The sequence below is a fragment of the Eumetopias jubatus genome, unplaced genomic scaffold (assembly GCF_037043125.1).
Source record: "Eumetopias jubatus isolate StellerSeaLion01/CBP00866 unplaced genomic scaffold, mEumJub1_p1.0 scaffold_10, whole genome shotgun sequence".
In the NCBI taxonomy this organism is placed as follows: Eukaryota; Metazoa; Chordata; class Mammalia; order Carnivora; family Otariidae; genus Eumetopias; species Eumetopias jubatus.
In genome coordinates, this window is record NW_028274816.1 from 100,168,538 (window position 1) to 100,187,860 (window position 19,323).

Sequence of the window (19,323 nt, forward strand, 5' to 3'; positions counted from 1 at the left end):
AATCTTTTATTATTTTTTATTTTATTTTTTTAAAGACTTTATTTATTTATTTGAGAGAGAGAGAGAGAGAGCATGAGAAGGGGGAACGGCAGAGGGAGAGGGAGAAACAGGCTCCCTGTTGAGCAGGGAGCCCAAAGAGGGCCTCGATCCCAGGACCCTGAGATCATGACCTGAGCCGAAGGCAGATGCCTAACCAACTGAGCCACCCAGGCGCCCCTATTTTTATTTACTTTTTTTTAAAGATTTTATTCTAGGAGTGCCTGGGTGGCTCAGCCGTTAAGCATCTGCCTTCGGCTCAGGTCATGATCCCAGGGTCCTGGGATCGAGCCCCACATCGGGCTCCCTGCCCAGTGGGGAAGTCTGCCTCCCCCTCTCCATCTGCCTCTTTCCCCCGCTCATGCTCTCTCTTACTCTCTCTCTCAAATAAATAAAATCTTTAAATAATAATAATAATAAAAAGAAAAAGAAAAAAGATTTGGGGCACCTGGGTGGATTTCTGTGCTTGTGAAACGATCACGTAGCGCAGATAAAGCCGTGCCTCCCAGTATCTGCACCTTGCTGTCACCACTGCTGGTCCACACCCCCCACCTTTGTGGGTCAACACAGTGAGTGAGCGCATTTGGTTTTCAGCTAGCTTACACTGGCTGACGTCCCTCTAAGAGCGGATGCTCCCAGTCAGTCGTCAAGTCCCCCCCCCCCCCGCACAGAAGCCCTGGGCAGAAACGGTACCGTCCACGTGCAGGATCCTCACTCCCCAGGCGCGGGCACTGGTCAGGAGACTGCTGCTTCTCCCGCCACCTCCCCTGCTGCCACTCTCCTGGAAAAATGACGTAGTCAGGCAGGAGCGAGAGACCCCCCCCCAAAGCCTGACGGGCTCCGGGTCACCCCACGAAGAGACGTCGTGGAAGGGTCTACCCCAGGCCCCCCCGAAGACTCTGTTCTCGCCGGAGGGGCAGACCGTTGCTTCAGCCACTTATGATCAGGAAGCAAGAGGCTTCTCAGAGAGCCGTCTGTCAGGAGGGCCTCTGTGAGCCAAGCTCTCAGCACACAGCAAGTGCCCAACAGACAGCAGCGACAGTTGCCGTCCTCAAGCAGGAAGCCGTGCCTGCCTCAGGCTGTCCCTGCCCCACCGCCGCAGGGCAGCAACACCACCTTCCCACACTGCAGCCATGTCACTTGACCCGCTTCTCTCACAAGATCACCTTAACTCCTCCTCCCGCTACTTAACTTTAATGGCTCTGGATCTCGCAGCTACTTAAAAAAGATGTGCTAAGTCTGGCTTATGTGCAGCACAGACACGTCCCCCAGCATCCCTCCAAGGTGCTCTTGCTAGCTCTGGAGATGGAAGGATCGGGAAGTCAAATCCAGGCTCTACCACTGCCACCCTGGGGGAACTCTGGACAAATTGCTTCACTTCTCTGAGCTCTACTTCCTCATTCGTAAGGAAATAAGGACGATCCCTCTCACAGTTATGCATTTTGTGGCAGAACTCCAGAAGACCCTCGGGAGAAAGGTTACGTCCCCCCCACCCTCCCCGCATGCCAGAGGTGCCCGCCTCCCTCGGCTCACCTGGTTTCTGATGGCCTTCTGCAGTAGCTCCTTGCCTCTGCTCCTAGGCACCTGATAGGAAGAGAAGAACCCTGAGGTGCGCTCTGCAGCCTACCTGTGCACTGAAAGTTCCACACAGGCGCCGGTGAGGTCTTGGAGTCCTGTCTCTCGGAGCGCTGGGAGCAGTGACAGCTGAGGAGCAGCAGAATGAGAGCCTAGAGAACTTTTTGGAGTAAAGGTAAAGCCACACACAATTCCGGGTTGCCCACAGGCAGCTGCAGCTTGGACCGGGGTGGAGAAGGGCGTTCTGAATTTACCCAAGGTCAAAGTGTCGCCAGTGTTCTAAGATCTCTCTCTAAGAGTCTCCACACCCCCAGCAGAGAAGCCTGGGCCAATTTCAACAAGTAGTCCCTGGTTTACAGAGGACCTTCCTATTGTTTTTGAACCTCTCACACAGAAGCCCCATAAAAAGCGAACTGTATCACAGAAAGGATAGCATGAGGGTAACGAGTTGCTGAGGTTTTTAGAGCCAGAGCTATGATAAAATATTTTCAGTCCCTGAATTCAAATGAGAGATTAAATTAAACCAGATGAAACTAAAGCCGGAGACCGCCCACAAGGGCTGAGGCTTCCTTCCTTCGTTCAGAGAACACACCTTTCCTACCCAATGAGGCTCTTACCGAGTCTGCAGCCTTCTGCGAAGGCCTGGTGTGGCCGCCCTTCGGATGGGCCACGGACGGCGTCTGTCCTCTGACCTTGCTGGGGCTGGGGCAGCCTCTGGGGCTTGTCCCCCTGCTCTCTGCTTTCGCCTCCCTGCGGCTGGACACGATGTAACTTACTTCTTTGCTCAGAAAACCCTCAATTACCTGAAACCAGATCACAGAGGTGGCTGAAAACCAAAATGCAGATGTAGAATCATCAATTTTGAGAGGTTGGGGAAGGAAATTTTGGCTGCTACAAGTTTCAGAATCAATGTCTTTAAATAGACCAAATGCAGTTCTGTACCGAGCCCCTAAGAAGACATCATCCTGAAACACAATAGAGTTTATATATATATATGTATATATAAAATACAGGTTTTTGTCTCCAGAACTGCTGCTCCTGACCCAGCATCAGAAGGGCACAGGCTTTGTTATTTGACCATTTTGAGTCTGCACAGAGCAAGAGCACACTGACGGCGTCTGACAGGATTAGGAGTAGCTTAGTTAGGGGCACCTGGGTGGCTCAGTTGGTTAAGCTCAAGTCATGACCCCAGGATCCTAGGATCGAGTCTCACATCGGGCTCCCTGCTCAGCGGGCAGCCTGCTTCTACATCTCCCGCTCCCCCTGCTTGTACCCTCTCTCTCTTGTTCACTCTCTCTCTTAAATAAATAAAATCTAAAAAAAAAAAAAAAAAAGTGCACCTGGGTGGCTCAGTCGGTTAAGTGTCTGCCTTTGGCTCAGGTCATGATCCCAGGATCCTGGGACTGAGTCCCACATCGGGCTCCCTGCTCAGCGGGGAGTCTGCTTCTCTCTCTACCCCTCCTCCCTGCTCCTGATCTCTCATATATATAAAATCTTTTAAAAAAAAATTAAAAAGAGGGTGCCTGGATGGCTTAGTCGTTAAACATCTGCCTTCAGCTCAGGTTATGATCCCAGGGTCCTGGCATCAAGCCCACATCTGGCTTCTTGCTGAGCGGGAAGCCTGCTTCTCCCTCTCCCACTCCCCCTGCTTGTGTTCCCTCTCTTGCTGTGTCTCTCTCTGTCAAATAAATAAATAAAATCTTAAAAAAAATAAAAATTTTAAAATTTTTTAAAAAATTAGAAAGAATAGCTTAGTTACGCTATGGCTTTCCTGTGAAGACACACTGGGGCATTCAGACACTGCACCTGTGATCTTGACCACACTCCAAAAGGAGCAAAAATATGAAACAAGAAAGGGTCTGGCCACTACTCAGCTGCACAGGTGTCTGCTCATCCTATCTGTAAGCTCCTCACAGGCACTGAGAGGGTCTGACTCATCTTTGTATCCCAAGGGCCCAACGTGGTACCTGAGACACAGGGTATTTAAGCCATGTGTGGGGGGAGTAGAAAAGAGGGACGTAAGCAGGGGTGAGGTGGTGGATGCTTCATGATCCACTCTGTAGGGGAAAAGCCCTGCTTTGTAGCATGTGCCAATTTCTGGGAGGTAAATGCTCCCACTGTGGCTGATTTCAAGCTACCGACATGATGTTACTGAATGTGGAACTGGAAGGAGATGCTAACAGTTAGCTCTACCTCCAGCACACCACTAAAAATAAGGCTCAATGATGGCCCTCTCGAAAGGGTGACTGGATGGGAAACTTGGCACTGAACTTAAGAAAACAACAACAACAACAAATGTTTAGGTTCCTCAAAAAGCTCAACAGGGTCTACCACACCACCTGGCAATTCTGCTTCTAGGTATGCACCCCCAAGGAAATGGAAGCAGGGACTTGACCAGATGCTTGTACACCCATGTTCAGTGCAGCATTATTTATAACAGCCAAAAAGCAGAAATAATCCAGGCGACCGACAGATGAATGGGTGAGCAAAATGTGATGTATACATTCAGGGAAACACGGTTCAGCCAGGACATGAAGTTCTGACACAGGCTACAACATGGATGAGCCTGGGAACGATTATGCTAAGTGAGATAAGCCACACACAAAAGAACGATTATTCGAGATTCCACTGATAGGAGGTCTCTTGAATAGGCAAGTTCAGAGAGACAGAAAGTAGCTGTGAGTGGCAGGGGCTGCAGAGAAGGGAAGTGGGAAGTTCTTGCTTACTGGTTACAGACGGTCCGTGTGGGGTGATAAAAATTGGGGAAATGGTGGTGAAGGTTGCCCGGGCACGTGCATGTAATTCACGCTGAGAACCGTACACTTGCCAATGATTAAAATGGCCCACTTTATGCTATATACATTTTACCACAATTAAAAAGAACCTCTAAAGGTGTGGCTTGAATGAGTGACTCTACCTTCTGTAACATGGCCAAAACAGACGTTAGAGGGTGGGAGGAGGGCAAGGGTTTTCCTGGGTAAACGCGGTTGATGGTTTCAGGGCCGCACGGTCCTCCCATCCCAGTACACCTACTCCCATCGGGAGGCAGAGCCCACTTTTTCATCGCCTTGAATCGGACTCCTTTTGAACAATAGTGAAAGGTGCTGTAGAGCCTAAGCCTCAAGAGGCCTTGTAGCTTCTCCTTTCACCTTGGAAAGCTACATGAGACCGCCACGTAGACAGGCTGGTTCAGTTTCCTGTATTTACATATATTATACATTCCTACAACAAATGTAAGAAGCTTCTCAAACGAACATGAGAAGCCATATAGAGGCAGCCAGCACCAACTATCAGATGTGTAAGTGAGGCCAACTTTGGTCCTTCCAGCCCAGCTGACCCTCCACCCAAATGCAGCTGCAGGAGTGAGTCCCGATGACACCAGCAGAGAAACCGCCCAGCCAATCCACAGTGTCATGAGAAATAAAAATTTTTTCTATCATGTCCATGGCTATTAAGGAAACCAGTTTCGTTTTGTTTAAAATTGTATTTATTTATTTGAGAGAGAGAGTGAGAGAGCGCTTTCACGCAAGCAGGTGGTGGGAGGGCAGGGGCAGAGGGAGAGAGAGAGAATCTTAAGCAGGCTCCATGTCCAGCATGGAGCACAACACAAGGCTTGATCTCAGTTGTGAGATCGAGGCCCGTGTCGGGTTCCCCACTCAGCTGCGAGTCAGCTTCTCTCCCTCTCCTTCTGCCCCTCCCCTGGCTCATGCTCATGCACGTGTGCTCTCTCTCTAAAATAATGAATCTTAAAAAAGAGAGAGACAGAGAGAGAGAGTTGGATGCTCGACCAACTAAGCCACCCAGGCGCCTCAATAACTTGTTTTATGCTCCAGTTCTAGGGTGGTTTTTTACACAGTAAAGGCTAAATGACAGAACAGACTAAAAGTTCAAAAGGTAATTTGGGGCCAGTTTGGGTGTATAATCATCATTTGGTACATTCTCCACTGCTGAGTTTCCATATCCCTGAGCTTCTGTTCCTTTGACAATCCTCTGCATTGCAAGCTTATTCAAGTCATTTCCCCAGCTGCCCGCCTCTTTGGGGCCAAACACTATCATCCTATTTTCTAAACACCGCTTACTAAGAGTACTACATTGACACCCATGCCTTACAAATATTTTAAAGGACTCAAACACGGCAAATGCTTTTTACCCAAATTTTTTTTTTAAAGATTTTATTTATTTATTTGAGAGAGAGAGAATGAGACAGAGAGCACGAGAGGGAAGAGGGTCAGAGGGAGAAGCAGACTCCCCGCTGAGCAGGGAGCCCGATGTGGGACTCGATCCTGGGACTCCAGGATCATGACCTGAGCCAAAGGCAGTCGCTTAACCAACTGAGCCACCCAGGCGCCCTTTACCCAAAGTTCTTTTTACCAGTGTTATTTGAAAGAGCTAAAATTTAGAAATAATCTCAATGTCCATAGGGTAACAATTAAGTAAACTAATAATCCACTCAAAAATATTATATTCTCATTAGAAATAATGTATATGAGGGACAATAAAGATAGAAAAGTGCTAATGCTTTAAGATAGTGGGCAAAAAGCTGGTAATCAAACATGTATTCATGATCACATAGCTACACAGAAAATGAGCATAAAAAATAAAGGAATGGGGCACCTGGGTAGCTCTGTTGGTTCAGCGTCTGACTCTTCATTTCACCTCAGGTCATGAGCTCAGTGTTGGGAGATAGAGCCCAGTGTGGGGCTCTGTACTGGGCATGGGGTCTGCTTAAGATTCTCTCTCTCCCACCCCACTCTAAAAAAATAAAAAATAAAAAAATAAAAATAAAATTTTAAAAAGGGAAAAAGAATAGAGACAGAAGTAGATGAATGTTTACCCAGGTTGGGGGTGTTGAGGAAAAATTGGGAGTGACTGACAATGGGTAGGGCTTCTTTTCTGGGGTGATGAAAATGTTCTAAAATTGACTGTGTATTCACATAGCTTACATATCTCTGTGAATACACTAAAAGCCATTAAAAAAAACCATTTTATTGGGGCACCTGAGTGGCTCAGCCGTTTAGCGTCTGCCTTCGGCTCAGGTCATGGTCCCAGGGTCCTGGGACCAAGCCCCACATCAGGTTCCTTGCTCGGCAGGGAAGCCTGCTTCTCCCTCTCCCACTCCCCCTGCTTGTGTTCCCTCTCTCGCTGTCTCTCTCTGTCAAAAAATAAAAAAAAAACAAAACAAAACCATTTTATTTATTTGAGAGATAAAGAGAGAGAGCACAGAGGGAGAGGGATAGGGAGAAGCAGACTCCCTGCTGAGTGGGAGCCTGATGCAGGGCTGGATCCCAGGACCCTGAGATCATGATCGAGTCGAAGGCAGCTGCTTAACCAACTGAGCCACCCAGGTACCTCTCATTAAAAACCATTGAGTTGTACACTTTAAATGGGTGAACTGTATGGTATATGAATTACATCTCAATAAAGCTGTGAAAGAGAGAAAAGAATCCAGAAGAAAATATATCAAAATGATGGTTTTCACTTGGCGCAGTTCCACATTCTACAAAATTTCTAAAATGAACAGATAATATTTTTTCTAACTGGGAAAAATTTTAACTTTATTTTACTTTAAAATTTTTTTTATTTATTTGAAAGACAGTGAGAGCAAGACAGATCACAGAGGGAGAGGGAGAAGCAGACTTGCCGCTGAGCAGGGAGCCTGATGTGGGGCTCGATCCCAGGACCCTGAGATCACGACCCGAGCCAAAGGCAGACGCTCAACCAACTGAGCCACCCAGGCGTCCCTAACTTTATTTTAAAAAGGGTGGCTTTGGAAAATGTAGCCGTCCCACTGAAAATACCTGGAAATCACAGACAGAATCCCTCTCCAGCTCGTGCCCTATAACTCACAAAGGCACATGACATCACGGGTTGGAGGCAGGTTACATACCCCACCGAACTGCTGGATGGCCCCCGTCAAAAACTGGAGACTTTTGCCGGCAGGCAGATCCAGATAAAAGGACTTTCCAGAGAAGGGCTGCCTCCCAGCATCTGGTGAGCTCTTCTGGCATTTTTCCAGACAACTGGAAACTCCCAGCTGAGTCCCTAGAAAGGAAGGAGAAAAGGAACAAAGTGAGAAGCATGGGCTAAGAGAGTCCTGCGAGCCAAGCGATGCTCATCAACAGCCTCTGCGTGGTGTGCCCCAGGTAGGCCCTGGGCACATAAAGATGAATCTGAGACTAGCATTCCCGCCCTCACGAAGCTCAGATGTGGAGAAACCAGAACCCTCATACATGGATGGTGGGAATGTAAAATGGTGCAGCCACTTGCGGAAACAGTTCGGTAGTTTTTCAAAATGCTAAACATTAAGTTAACACATGACCCTGCAATTCCGCTCCTAGGCATATACCCTGAAGAAATGAAAGAGTATGTCCAGATAAAAACTTATACAGCACGGTTCATTTGGCCAATAGGAAATAATTCACATGTAAATAAAACGGTAAGTGGAATGTGGTATATCCATTCAATGTAATTTTATTGGGCAATAAAAAAAATTTAGCCACCAACACTGGCCACAACTAGGATGCTGAACCTCAAACACATGCTCAATTAGAAAAGCCAGATACAAAAGACCACATATGACTGCATTTATATGAAATGTCCAGAAAAGGAAAATATAGACAGAAATTAGATCAGTGATCACTTAAAGGCTGAGGGTGGGAGGAATAAGGAGTGACTGAAAATGGGCATGAGGTTCTTTTCGGGGTGATGAAAATATTCTAAAATTAGCCTGGTGTGTTAGCTGCATAACTCTGTAAATTAACAAAAAAATCACCGAAAGCATACACTTACAACAAATGAATTTTATAGTATGTAAATTATATCTCAATAAAGCTAAAAAGAAACCCCTCAAACCCTCAGCGAATATAATCTTGAGAATTGTGCATTTCATTGAATATAAATTTTACATTAAAAGGAAAAAACTATAAATAAATATGGAATTCTGGTCAATGAAATGCATACTGAACTATTTATAGGGAAAGGTACTACTGTCTATAAATTACTTGAAATGTATCAAAAATAAAATGGATAGGGGCGCCTGCGTGGCTCAGTCATTAAGCGACTGTGTTTGGCTCAGGTCATGATCCCAGGGTCCTGGGATCAAGCCCCACACTAGACTCCCTGCTCGGTGGGAAGCCTGCTTCTCCCTCTCCCATTCCCCCTGCTTGTATTCCCTCTCTTGCTGTGTCTCTCTCTGTCAAATAAATAAATAAAATCTTAAAATAAATAAATAAATAAATAAAATGGATTAAAAATTGATCAGGATAAAATAAGTATATTAAAACATCAATGATAAAACTAAATGGTGTGTCTACATGCTTGGTGTGGAATTCTTTTGACTTTGTTGCAGGGTTGAAAACTTTCACAATAAAATGTTAAAACTTGAAGAGATAAAAAAGGATTCAAGAGAATGTGACAAACACTGAAGACAGGCAAAGAAGTCTAACATACAGATAATAAGAGTTCTTTTTTTTTTTTAAAGATTTTATTTATTTGACAGAGACACAGCGAGAGAGGGAACACAAGCAGGGGGAGTGGGAGAGGGAGAAGCAGGCCCCCCGCCAAGCAGGGAGCCCGATGCGGGGCTCGATCCCAGGACCCTGGGATCATGACCTGAGCCGAAGGCAGATGCTCAATGACTGAGCCACCCAGGCGCCCCAATAAGAGTTCTTAAACACAAAAAAATAAAACAAAAAATCCCCAGAATACTAAAAAGCATAACTGAAGAAAACTTCCCTGAAATAAAAAAATATATTTGAAACTAACAAATTCAAAGAGTTTGTCACATACTTGAAAAAAATGGACCCGGAACAGTCAATACCAAGAGAGTAAAACTGCTGAATTTTATTTTTTTTTAAAGACTTTATTTATTATTTATTTGACAGAGAGAGAGAGAGAGAAAGACAGTGAGCATGAGCAGGGGGAGGGGGAGAGGGAGAAGCAGACACCCTGCTAAGCAGGGACCCCCCCGGTTGTGGGACTGGATCCCAGGACCCTGGGATCATAACCTGAGCCGAAGGCAATTAACCGACTGAACTACCCAGGCACCCCTGGATCAGATATTTTTATAAATCTTTTTTTTTTTTTTTTTTTAGATTTTATTTATTTATTTGACACAGACAGAGACAGCGAGAGCAGGAACACAAGCAGGGGGAGTGGGAGAGGGAGAAGCAGGCTTCCTGCTGAGCAGGGAGCCCGTTGCAGGGCTCGATCCCAGGATCCTGGGATCATGACCCAAGCCAAAGGCAGATGCCTAACCACTGAGCTACCCAGGTGCCCCTATTTTTATAAATCTTCTAAAACTCTTTGATTCCACGAATTCCTGCATCACTGCTATCTACTGCCCTGTCAGTCTCTCAGTTGGACCTGCTCAGTTAAACCCTGCTTGCCCTTGTAAGATGGTGTTTTTCTTATTCTGAGTTCCAGATAGACTTATTGTCTGTCCTCGTGGTATTTTCAGCTTCATATTCTTGTTTATTCCTTCAGGGTGAACCTCTGGACTCCCCATTAGACTGGGAATTATTTAGGGAAGAGATTTTGACTTATGTATCAGTATCATTCCCATAAAACCAGAGCCTGCTCTCCTGTCCTCAGCCAGCGCCTGACCTTCAGGCACTTAACTTCTGGCCCCCTAAACCTCCCTCTTCCTGAAAGTCCTAGGTACAGAGCCAGAAAATACTGGAAAGTCAGCTTAGCATTTTACAGAGAAGACTTCTGTTGTGAGTCCCTGCCTCTGCTTCTTACTAGCTGTGTAACACTGGGCAAATCACAATCTCTCTTAGTGTCTCCAAATCTCTATCTCTTCACTTCTGAAATAGTGGTAACAATTAGTACCCATCTCCCTTGGACAGTCCATACGGAGTAAATCAAACACTGCAAATTGTGTCAGGTAACGGTATTGGGGGGGGATATTCAAATACTTAACCTGCACCAATCACTCTGTATGGAGACTGGCCAGAAATATCTGATTTAGCCATACGAGGGATACCCGCTGAATGTCAGCCTGGGGCATTATTCTAACTGTAGCCATTCTGGATCCCTCCCCAATGCCAACTTCTCCAGAAGGCTGGCTTTTCTTTTCTTTCTTTTTTTATTGAAGTATAAATAACATACAACACTGTTACTAGTTTCAGGTGTACAACCTAATTCCATACTTATATAGAGAGCTCTCTCAGAACTAGTCCTTTAGACTCCTAAACAAGATGATAAATACACAAGGCCCAGACTTTCTCCACAGAAACGAATCCTAGGGAAGCCATGGAAGTGAGGAGGAATGAGACGGATGCCAGACCTGGACACTGGGGGCCGGGGGACAGCAAGCCCAGAGCAGAAGGGTGCCAGGATGACAGACTGGGGAGTGCTTTCTACTTATGCTGTATGGGTCACATCGAGGCAGTGCCTGAGCCGAGCTCAGCGTGAATACGCACATGTGTAGGAGAAGGGGACCGTGAGCTGGCTGGCATCTGAATGAACCTCCCTCCTGACCCTCTATCCGTCTGGTGAGTTAGGTAATTACAACTCAAGGAGACAGCTCTTGACAACGAATAGCACAAGGCACGGTGTGTGAACTGGAAGGGCACAGACTTGCTGCAAACAGGGAGTGACTGAGCCCATGTTGGAACCAGGGGCTCTCCACCTAGGGGTCGGTTTTCTCTACTGTCCCACCCTCAGTCCCGACACTCAGTGGAAGGGCAGATGACAGGGTCGAGGCTTTTGCATCTGCGTCCCAGAAGTACGTTACCAATCGGAGTGGCTGTCTCCAGGGGACATGGGCTTATAAGAAAATATGAGGCAACTAAAGAAAGCAAGTACTATAAAAGATGTTTTCTCTGGTACAGGTTGTTTATCTGTCATAAGTAATGGATCAGACAGAGAAAAGAATTTTAAAGTATAATAAATCACTTCAAAAAAGGGAGAATACTGGAGGGTGGGGGGATGGGTTAGCCCGGTGATGGGTATTAAGGAGGGCACGTCTTGCATGGAGCACTGGGTGTGATACGCAAACAATGAATCATGGAACACTACATCACAAACTAAAGATATAATGAATGGTGACTAACATAACATAATAAAAAAAAAGGGAGAATACTGGAAATATAAAACAGGAACAGCAGGTAAAGAATTGGAGATAAATGACATGAAAAATACAGTACTTAAAAAAACCCTCATATAATAAAAAGATAAATAATCCAACTAAAAATGAGCAATGAGGGGCACCAGCTGGCTCAGTTGGTGGACAGTGCAGCTCTTGATCTCAAGGTCATGAATTCAAGCCCCATGTTGGGCATGTGCCTACTTAAAATAAAAAATACATTAATTTAAAAAAAGGGTGGGGCATTCGGGTGGTGCAGTTAGGTTAAGCATCCTACTCTTGACTTCGGCTCAGGTCATGATCTTGGGGTTGTGAGATGGAGCCACAAAACTGGCTGGACATGGAGCCTGCTTAAGATTCACTCTCCCTCTGTCCCACCATCCCCCAACCCCTTGACTGTTTTTGAAATGTTTGTGTTAAGTCTGAAATTATTATTATTATTATTAAATATTTATTTATTTGAGAAAGGGAGCGTGAGCGGGGTGGTGGCAGGAGAGAATCTCAAGCAGGCTCCCCAGTAAGTGTGGGGCCTGATGTGGGGCTCGATCTTATGACCCTGAAATCATGACCTGAGCCGAAACCAAGAGTCAGACACTCAACCCACTGAGCCACCCAGACGCCCCGGTCTGAAATTATTTTAAAGTGAAGAATGAAAAAGAAAAAACCCAAACCCTCAATAGGTGAGTTAAATCTTGCAACATAGTGTGAGTTGGAGGCTCAGGTGGAGGAACTCTTCCAGAAGGCATCAGGAAGAGATAAAGAAGTGGACAAGCGAGACATTAAGGCAGAGGACAGAAACAGCAATGGGAGCAACATCACAGAGGGGCTGCAAAGGGAAAGAAAAACAGAATACAGAGAAGAAAATATTTGAAGAAATAATGGTGCGGGTTTCTGAATGCATGTGGAGGGTGAATACAAGAACTTCTGTTCTCTCCCCAAATGCCGCTAAAACGAGAGAAAGAATAAAAATGGACAAAGACACTGGCAGGAAGATGACAATAGGCAAGAGGGAGGCCACTGAATTGTGGAAGCTGGAAAGCACATGGGTGAGTGGAAAGCAGGCAGGAGCCAGAGAAAGTGGCATCTGAAGCCAGCAAGAAGCAAGCTGGAGCTGAAAGGCCCGCACCTGGAGGGACCAGAGAGAGAAGGCTAGAGTGCAAGACGGGCTGAGAGGGGCACCTGGGGGGCTCAGTCATTAAGTGTCTGCCTTCGGCTCAGGTCATGGTCCCAGGGTCCTGGGATCGAGCCCCGCATCGGACTCCCTGCTCGGCGGGAAGCCTGCTTCTCCCTCTCCCACTCCCCCTGCTTGTGTTCCCTCTCTCGCTGTTTCTCTGTCAAATAAATGGAATAAAAAAAAAAAATCTTAAAAAAAAAAAAAGAAGACAGGGGCTGAGAAAGAGGCTATCAGAAAGCCTTTACAAGGAACGGATAGCAGGGCACCCAGAACCCTCTCCCACCCCAGCAGCAGGCTCCAGCAAAGGTTCTTCTCTGGGGGAGATTTTGGTGGAAACATTTTTGGTGGTCACAAGTGGGTGGGGGTGTGCTTCTAGCCAGTAGAAGCCAGGAATGCAGCTTCACATCTTACAGGGCACAGGATAACCCCCTACAAAGGAATTATCTGACCCTAAATGTCAATAGCGCTGAGTATAAAAGTTCCCTGGACTAGAGGAAATGGGGCACAGGTGAGAGCAGGGATAAGCCCCAGTGAAAACACAGAAGATTAAGAGGATATCTACATACTGAACCATGAGACCTGTAAACCTCTTCCCCTATGGAGCTCCCAGAATGCTGACCACCAATACTTATAACCCCCAGTGTGATAGTAGTAGGAGATGTGGCCCTTGGAAGGTAGTTAGGTTTAGGTGAGATCATGAGGTAGAGTGTCCCCCCCGGCCCAGCGCTAAGGGGCTGGTGTCCTTATAAGAAAAGAGACCAGAGCTTTCGCTCTCTCCATCCATGAGTACATAAAGAAGAGGTCATGTGAACACATAGTGAGATGGTAGCCATGTGCAAGGCAGGAAGAGAGCCCTCACCAAGAACTGAATCTACTGGCACCTTGGACCACCAGTCTCCAGTAATAGGAGAAATAAATGTCTGTTGTTTAAACCGCTCAGTCTATGATGTTTTGTTATGGGAGCCTGAGCTATAAGACACCCGTCAAAATTGCCAGGTTCCAGCCTGATTACCTACAATCAAGTCTACCGCTGACAACCCCTTCCAATTGGCATTTTATTGCCTTGCTTTTAAATAAAAATGGGTAATCAAAGATCATCAGATATTTAAAGAAAGCTTCTAAAAAAGAAGAAGATGGGGCGCCTGGGTGGCTCAGTCAGTTAAGCGTTTGCCTTGCCTTCGGCTCAGGTCATGATCCCAGGGTCCTGGGATCGAGCCCCACATCGGGCTCCCTGCTCAGCGGGAAGCCTGTTTCTCCCTCTCCCACTTCCCCTGCTTGTGTTCCCTCTCTGTCAAATAAATAAAATCTTAAAAAAAAGAAGAAGAAAAATGAAAGCTTTTAACAAGAAATCTGACTACCAAACAAATGGAAAAAAGACCTTAGAGGAAACAGAGACAATACAGGAAAGCAGAAGAAAACAGAACAAAGAAATACCACAAATATTTCAGAGAGATAAAGGAATGCACTGCCTTCCATAAACACATAGACAACTATAAAAAAGGAAACCACAAAGAAGAAAAACCTTTTAGGAACTGAGAAATCTTAGAGAAATAAATTTCATATAATGATTGGAAGTTAAGTTGAAGAAATCCTCCAGAGAAGAGAACAAAAGACAAACAGGTGGAAAGTGGGAGAGAAAGACAGGAAAACCAAAGAATCAGTCCATAAGATCCAATATCTGAACAATACAAAGTTCCAGAAATAGAAAAGAAAGAAAATGGAGGGGATGAATCTTACAGAAATAACGCTAACAACTTCCGGAACGAAAGAAAATGAGTTTCCAGATTGAAAGTCTCCACCAAGTGCCAGCTCCACGAATGAAAAAAGTCCCACATCAGGGCACACTGTCAAGAAATTTCAGGACATTAAGGAGAAAGAGGATTTTGGCTTCATTTCAGGCCATATGGGAGACCAGTAACTTAAAAGCCTTCCTAATACAAAATATCTAAAAATACTAGCTAAAATATAAACACCAAACCCATCTAACTGCTAAGTTCACAAAATAAATAAATAAGAGGACCCCACAAATGTCCTGAATGATGAGAAAACAGAACCACAGTGGTGAAAGCTAATGCTGACTGCCCTGAGGGAGTCTGTGGGCTTAAAAGAAAAGGGTTTGGGATTGATGAGTCAGATGGGCCCAGGAGATAAGGTTTTATACCTGCCTAAAGGGGGGAGTTAGAATTGAGAAATCCTGCATGAATCTAGGAGAAAAGGTAAATCAGAAAATAATCTACCCACTGAAAGAGACAAAAGGGGAATACTGTCTATATTAGCCTGGGCTCTGCATGACAAAAGTCTTCTCTGAGAACTCATAACCATAGGCCTCCCAAGAATTTGGAATTCAAATTCACATTACTTATGTGGTCTAAGAACCCATTACCACCACCATCAGAGAAAGTAAAGTAAAAAATAATTCCAGCTCATAACATCTTTGGCATACTTTAAATAACCAAATGCAAAGCAATTCTAGAGGTTGACAGCTTAGCTCAGGGTTCCAAGAATTTCCTCAGAAATAGCATCATCAAACATTAACTCACCCTCCGACATTATAAAACACATGAAGGAAACAAACCACTGTGGGTCAGAATCATTAGAAATAAGAGACAGCAAAATTAGATCCCCAGGAACTTCAAATAGAATGATCAGATATAGACTACAAAATAATTACTTAAATTATTAAATGCTTTATTTCACTAAAATCAGTATTTAAAATAAATGTCAACTTAGAATTTTATATCTGACTGAACAATTATTCAAGAGCAAGGGCAAAATAAAGGCATCTTTCTTTCTTTTTTTTCCTTTTTTTTTTTGAGGGCAGGGGAGGGATCCAGGGAGAGGGAGTGAATCCTAAGCAGGATCCATACACAGCATGGAGCCAGACACTGGGCTCAATCCACAATCATGAGATCATGACCTCAGCTGAAACCAAGAGTCAAGAATCTAATGCTTAACCGACTAAGCCACCCATTTTTCAACAAAGAACACTGAAGGCATTTTTCAAACAAAGAAAACCCATTTATCCCCAACCACTTCCTACTAAAGGACTTCGCAGAGGTGTACTTTGGGATGAAGGAAGCTAGACCCAGAAGGACTGAAATGCCAAAAATTTGGCAAAAATATGTATAAATCTAAACAATCACTGACTGTATAAAACAACAATAACAATGACTAATTTGGAAGTAAAAAAAAAAAAAAGACAGACAATAATCATATTGTTGCTAGATGGGGGCAGGGGTGGTTCAGAGACAGGCCAGTCTAGGTGCTTATTGTGTTCAGGAGGAAGGTAGAAATATTTACAGCATCAGACTTTGCCATAGTATACTGGAAGCTACAAGAAGTGGAAAGTGGTTGAATCACTATATTGTACACTATATTGTACATTTGAAACTAATATAACACTGGATGTTAATTATACTGGAATTAAAAATTAAAACAAAACGATTTGTACACTTAATAAAAGTGGAATATGTCTTCAAAATTCTGGGGAAAAATGATCTTTAGCTGAACTATCATTCAAATGTAAAGTAGAATAAAGAATTGTCAGGGCGCCTGAGTGGCTTAGTGGGTTAAGTGTTTGCCTTCAGCTCAGGTCATGATCTCAGGGTCCTGGGATCGAGCCACACATCAGGCTCCCTGGTCACTGGTCAGCAGGGAGCCTGCTTCTTCTTCTCCCTCTGCCCCTGCCCCCCTCACCCCCCACCACTCATGCTCTCTCTCCCTCTCTCAAATAAATAAATAAAATCTAAAAAAAAAAAAGTAAAGAATTATCAGACCTGGAGGTCTTGAAAAATTTATCTGTCATGTACCCTTTCTCAGGAAGCTATATTAGAAGTTGTGCTCTACCAAAATGAGGAAGTAAATGAAGAGAGAAGAAAATAGGAATTTGGAATGTAGGGGATCCTACCCAGGAAAAAAAGCAAAGGGAAATCCATAGAATGATGAAGGGAGATTCTAGGATGAAATCAGTGCAACAAGCCTACACATAGCTGGACCACACTGAAGACTAGGAAAATGGTTTCAGAAGGTATGTCTTCCAGACAAAGAAGAAACTGATGGATTCTTTGATGAGCTTGAAGGTATTGAGGGAAGGTTTATAATTCTGGTAGAATATGGACATGAATTGGTGATCATTCATAGAAAATGAAGCATATTTCCTACTTTGCTACATGGGTCATCTGTAAATAACCATAAAAATGATAATGCAAATAAATAAATGACCAATCAAAAATGACTAAGTATAGGGGCGCTGGGGTGGCTCAGTGGGTTGATCTCAGCCCAGGTCTATCTGAGGGCCATGAGTTTGGGCCCATGTTGGGCTCTATTCTGGGCGTAGAGCCTACTTAAAAAAAAAAACAAACCAAAACTTCATATACACTGGGAGGAGAGAAGAGGAGGAAAATTGTGTGTGTGTGTGTGTGTGTGTGTGTGTGTGTGTGTGTGTGTGCGCGCACGCTGCAGGTAAGTGGGGAAACAGAAAAAATATTTTCCATGCTAGGAAGTCAATAGATATAATTTAAGTTGAAAACAACAAAAGCAGTATGAGCATGTTATTTAGAAATAAGTAGGTAAATACTAGAAGAAATAGTGAAAACAACTGTAAACAGTGGCACCCTCGGGAGTGGCAATCAGGAGGAACAACTCCAACTCTAGGTGTGTGAGAGAGAGAGAGGCCAGGGGAGACCTGGCCTCCTTTTAAAATTATGTAACCGTAAAACTGTAATAAATAAATTAAACCCTCTAAAATTCACATAGTCATACTACAGTGAATTTTAAGAACAAATATAAAGAGAATCATCTAAAATGTTCTAATGAAAAAAGCAGGTCACTTACAAAGGAACAAGAATCAGACCAACATCAATTATCAACAGGCTCTACTTTTTGCAGGAAGAAAATACCATTTTTCACTGTGCTGAAGGAAAAGAACTTTGACTCAAGAATTTTAACACAACGGTGAAATCAAGATATTCTCAGGCATACAAGCCTCAGAAAGTTTATCCCATAAAGTCCCCTTTTGAAAACCTTCTTGGAGAAAAGTTCTCCAGCAAAGGAAGAGTAGGTAACCTAGTAAAGTGTATTACCGGTTCAAAGGCAACAACCAAAGCCTGTTATCTGTAACAATCCAAAACTAAAACTAGAAGATACTGAAAGAAGTGGGAGGAGGAGAGGGGCGCCTGGGTGGCTCAGTCATTAGGCGTCTGCCTTCGGCTCAGGTCATGATCCCAGGGTCCTGGGATCGAGCCCCGCATCGGGCTCCCCGCTCAGCGGGAAGCCTGCTTCTTCCTCTCCCACTCCCCCTGCTTGTGTTCCCTTTCTCTATCTCTCTCTCTGTCAAGTAAATGAATAAAATCTTAAAGAAAAAAAGAAAAAGAAGAAGTGGGAGGGGGAATATTGAGGGAAGTGAGCATGTGCTGAAATACTTATCTATTTCGGTGAGTTTATGGTAAAAATAACCATGAATGTGGGCTTAATAAGGTACTCTATCCTGACTCCCCATCTGCTAATCTTGTTCATAATATCAGACTGAAAGCTCTTATTTGACATTTAACATGAATTCCTAAATGATTTCATGACATCCCACCATATACACACACTCAAAACCACTAAGAAATTAGAAAACCCCAATAGCGCTAACATTTCTCGACCTTTCCATCCCAAGTGCTCTGGTGCAGGAGTAGCAACTTCGACCTCGCATCCCTAGTTCTGACCTGTTACCTACCTAGGTCCGAAGCCCGGAGCCTACTCTCCGCCATAGAACTCTGCAGCTCAGAGAATCTGCCGTCGCCTGAGAAAGGACAAAACAGCAGGACCACCTTCATTAGCCTTCGACCTTCTATCATCCCCTCCCCCCCCCCCCGCCTCCCAATTCCCGCACAATCCCCCGCGCGGCTCCCGGGTACAGCCAGCCTCAACTCCATCCCAATCCACATCCCATCTCACCTCCCGCGCCTCCTTCAAGGTTCTTGTCCCTCGGTCCCACAGCCCCCACTAGGACTCTGCGCCCTCAACTTCCACGGCTTCTTGGTCACCCTTGTACATTTCAATTCCCGTGCCCCACTCCAGGTTCTTGTCCCCTCAGTCCCTCCACCCCCTTGAGACCTCGGCCTCCTCAATTCCTGGGAGCCCTTCCCGGCCCCTCTACCCTCCTCAGCTCCTGCACCTATCTGCTCCCCAGTTCTCGCGCACCTTCCCCAGCCCTTAGCCTCTCTACGCTCTCACGACCCCTTCCGCCTACCTTCTTACCCCATCTTCCCCTTCCCGGCATCCGTACCCTTGCCTGGCTCCCTCCTCAAGTTCTCGGCTCCTTCTCGGCCTCCGTACTCCTTCCTCAAGGCCTCCGCGTTATATTCGCGGGCTCCATGAGCGATTTCAGACGTCCGAGCGCCGACGGAAGTTCCACGAGTACATTATCAGTCTCCAGGCGCCCTCGGCCGCGGCTTCGGTTTAA

The 19,323-nt window shown here is 45.2% G+C and overlaps 1 protein-coding gene across 2 annotated transcripts in view; it reads right to left on the minus strand.

Moving 5' to 3' along the window:
• DBF4B (DBF4B-CDC7 kinase regulatory subunit) overlaps window positions 1–19,323 on the minus strand; it is a 31,230-nt gene extending 11,907 nt beyond the window's left edge. For both annotated transcript variants that reach the window (XM_088028237.1, XM_028092826.2), the window contains exons 1-6: window positions 19,147–19,323; window positions 18,595–18,660; window positions 7,499–7,653; window positions 2,229–2,414; window positions 1,570–1,620; window positions 730–817 (exon numbers count right to left, since the gene is read on the minus strand). In XM_088028237.1, coding sequence (XP_087884363.1) covers window positions 730–817; window positions 1,570–1,620; window positions 2,229–2,414; window positions 7,499–7,653; window positions 18,595–18,628 — 514 coding nt within the window. In that variant the 5' untranslated portion in view covers window positions 18,629–18,660; window positions 19,147–19,323. The remainder of the gene's footprint in view (window positions 1–729; window positions 818–1,569; window positions 1,621–2,228; window positions 2,415–7,498; window positions 7,654–18,594; window positions 18,661–19,146) is intronic.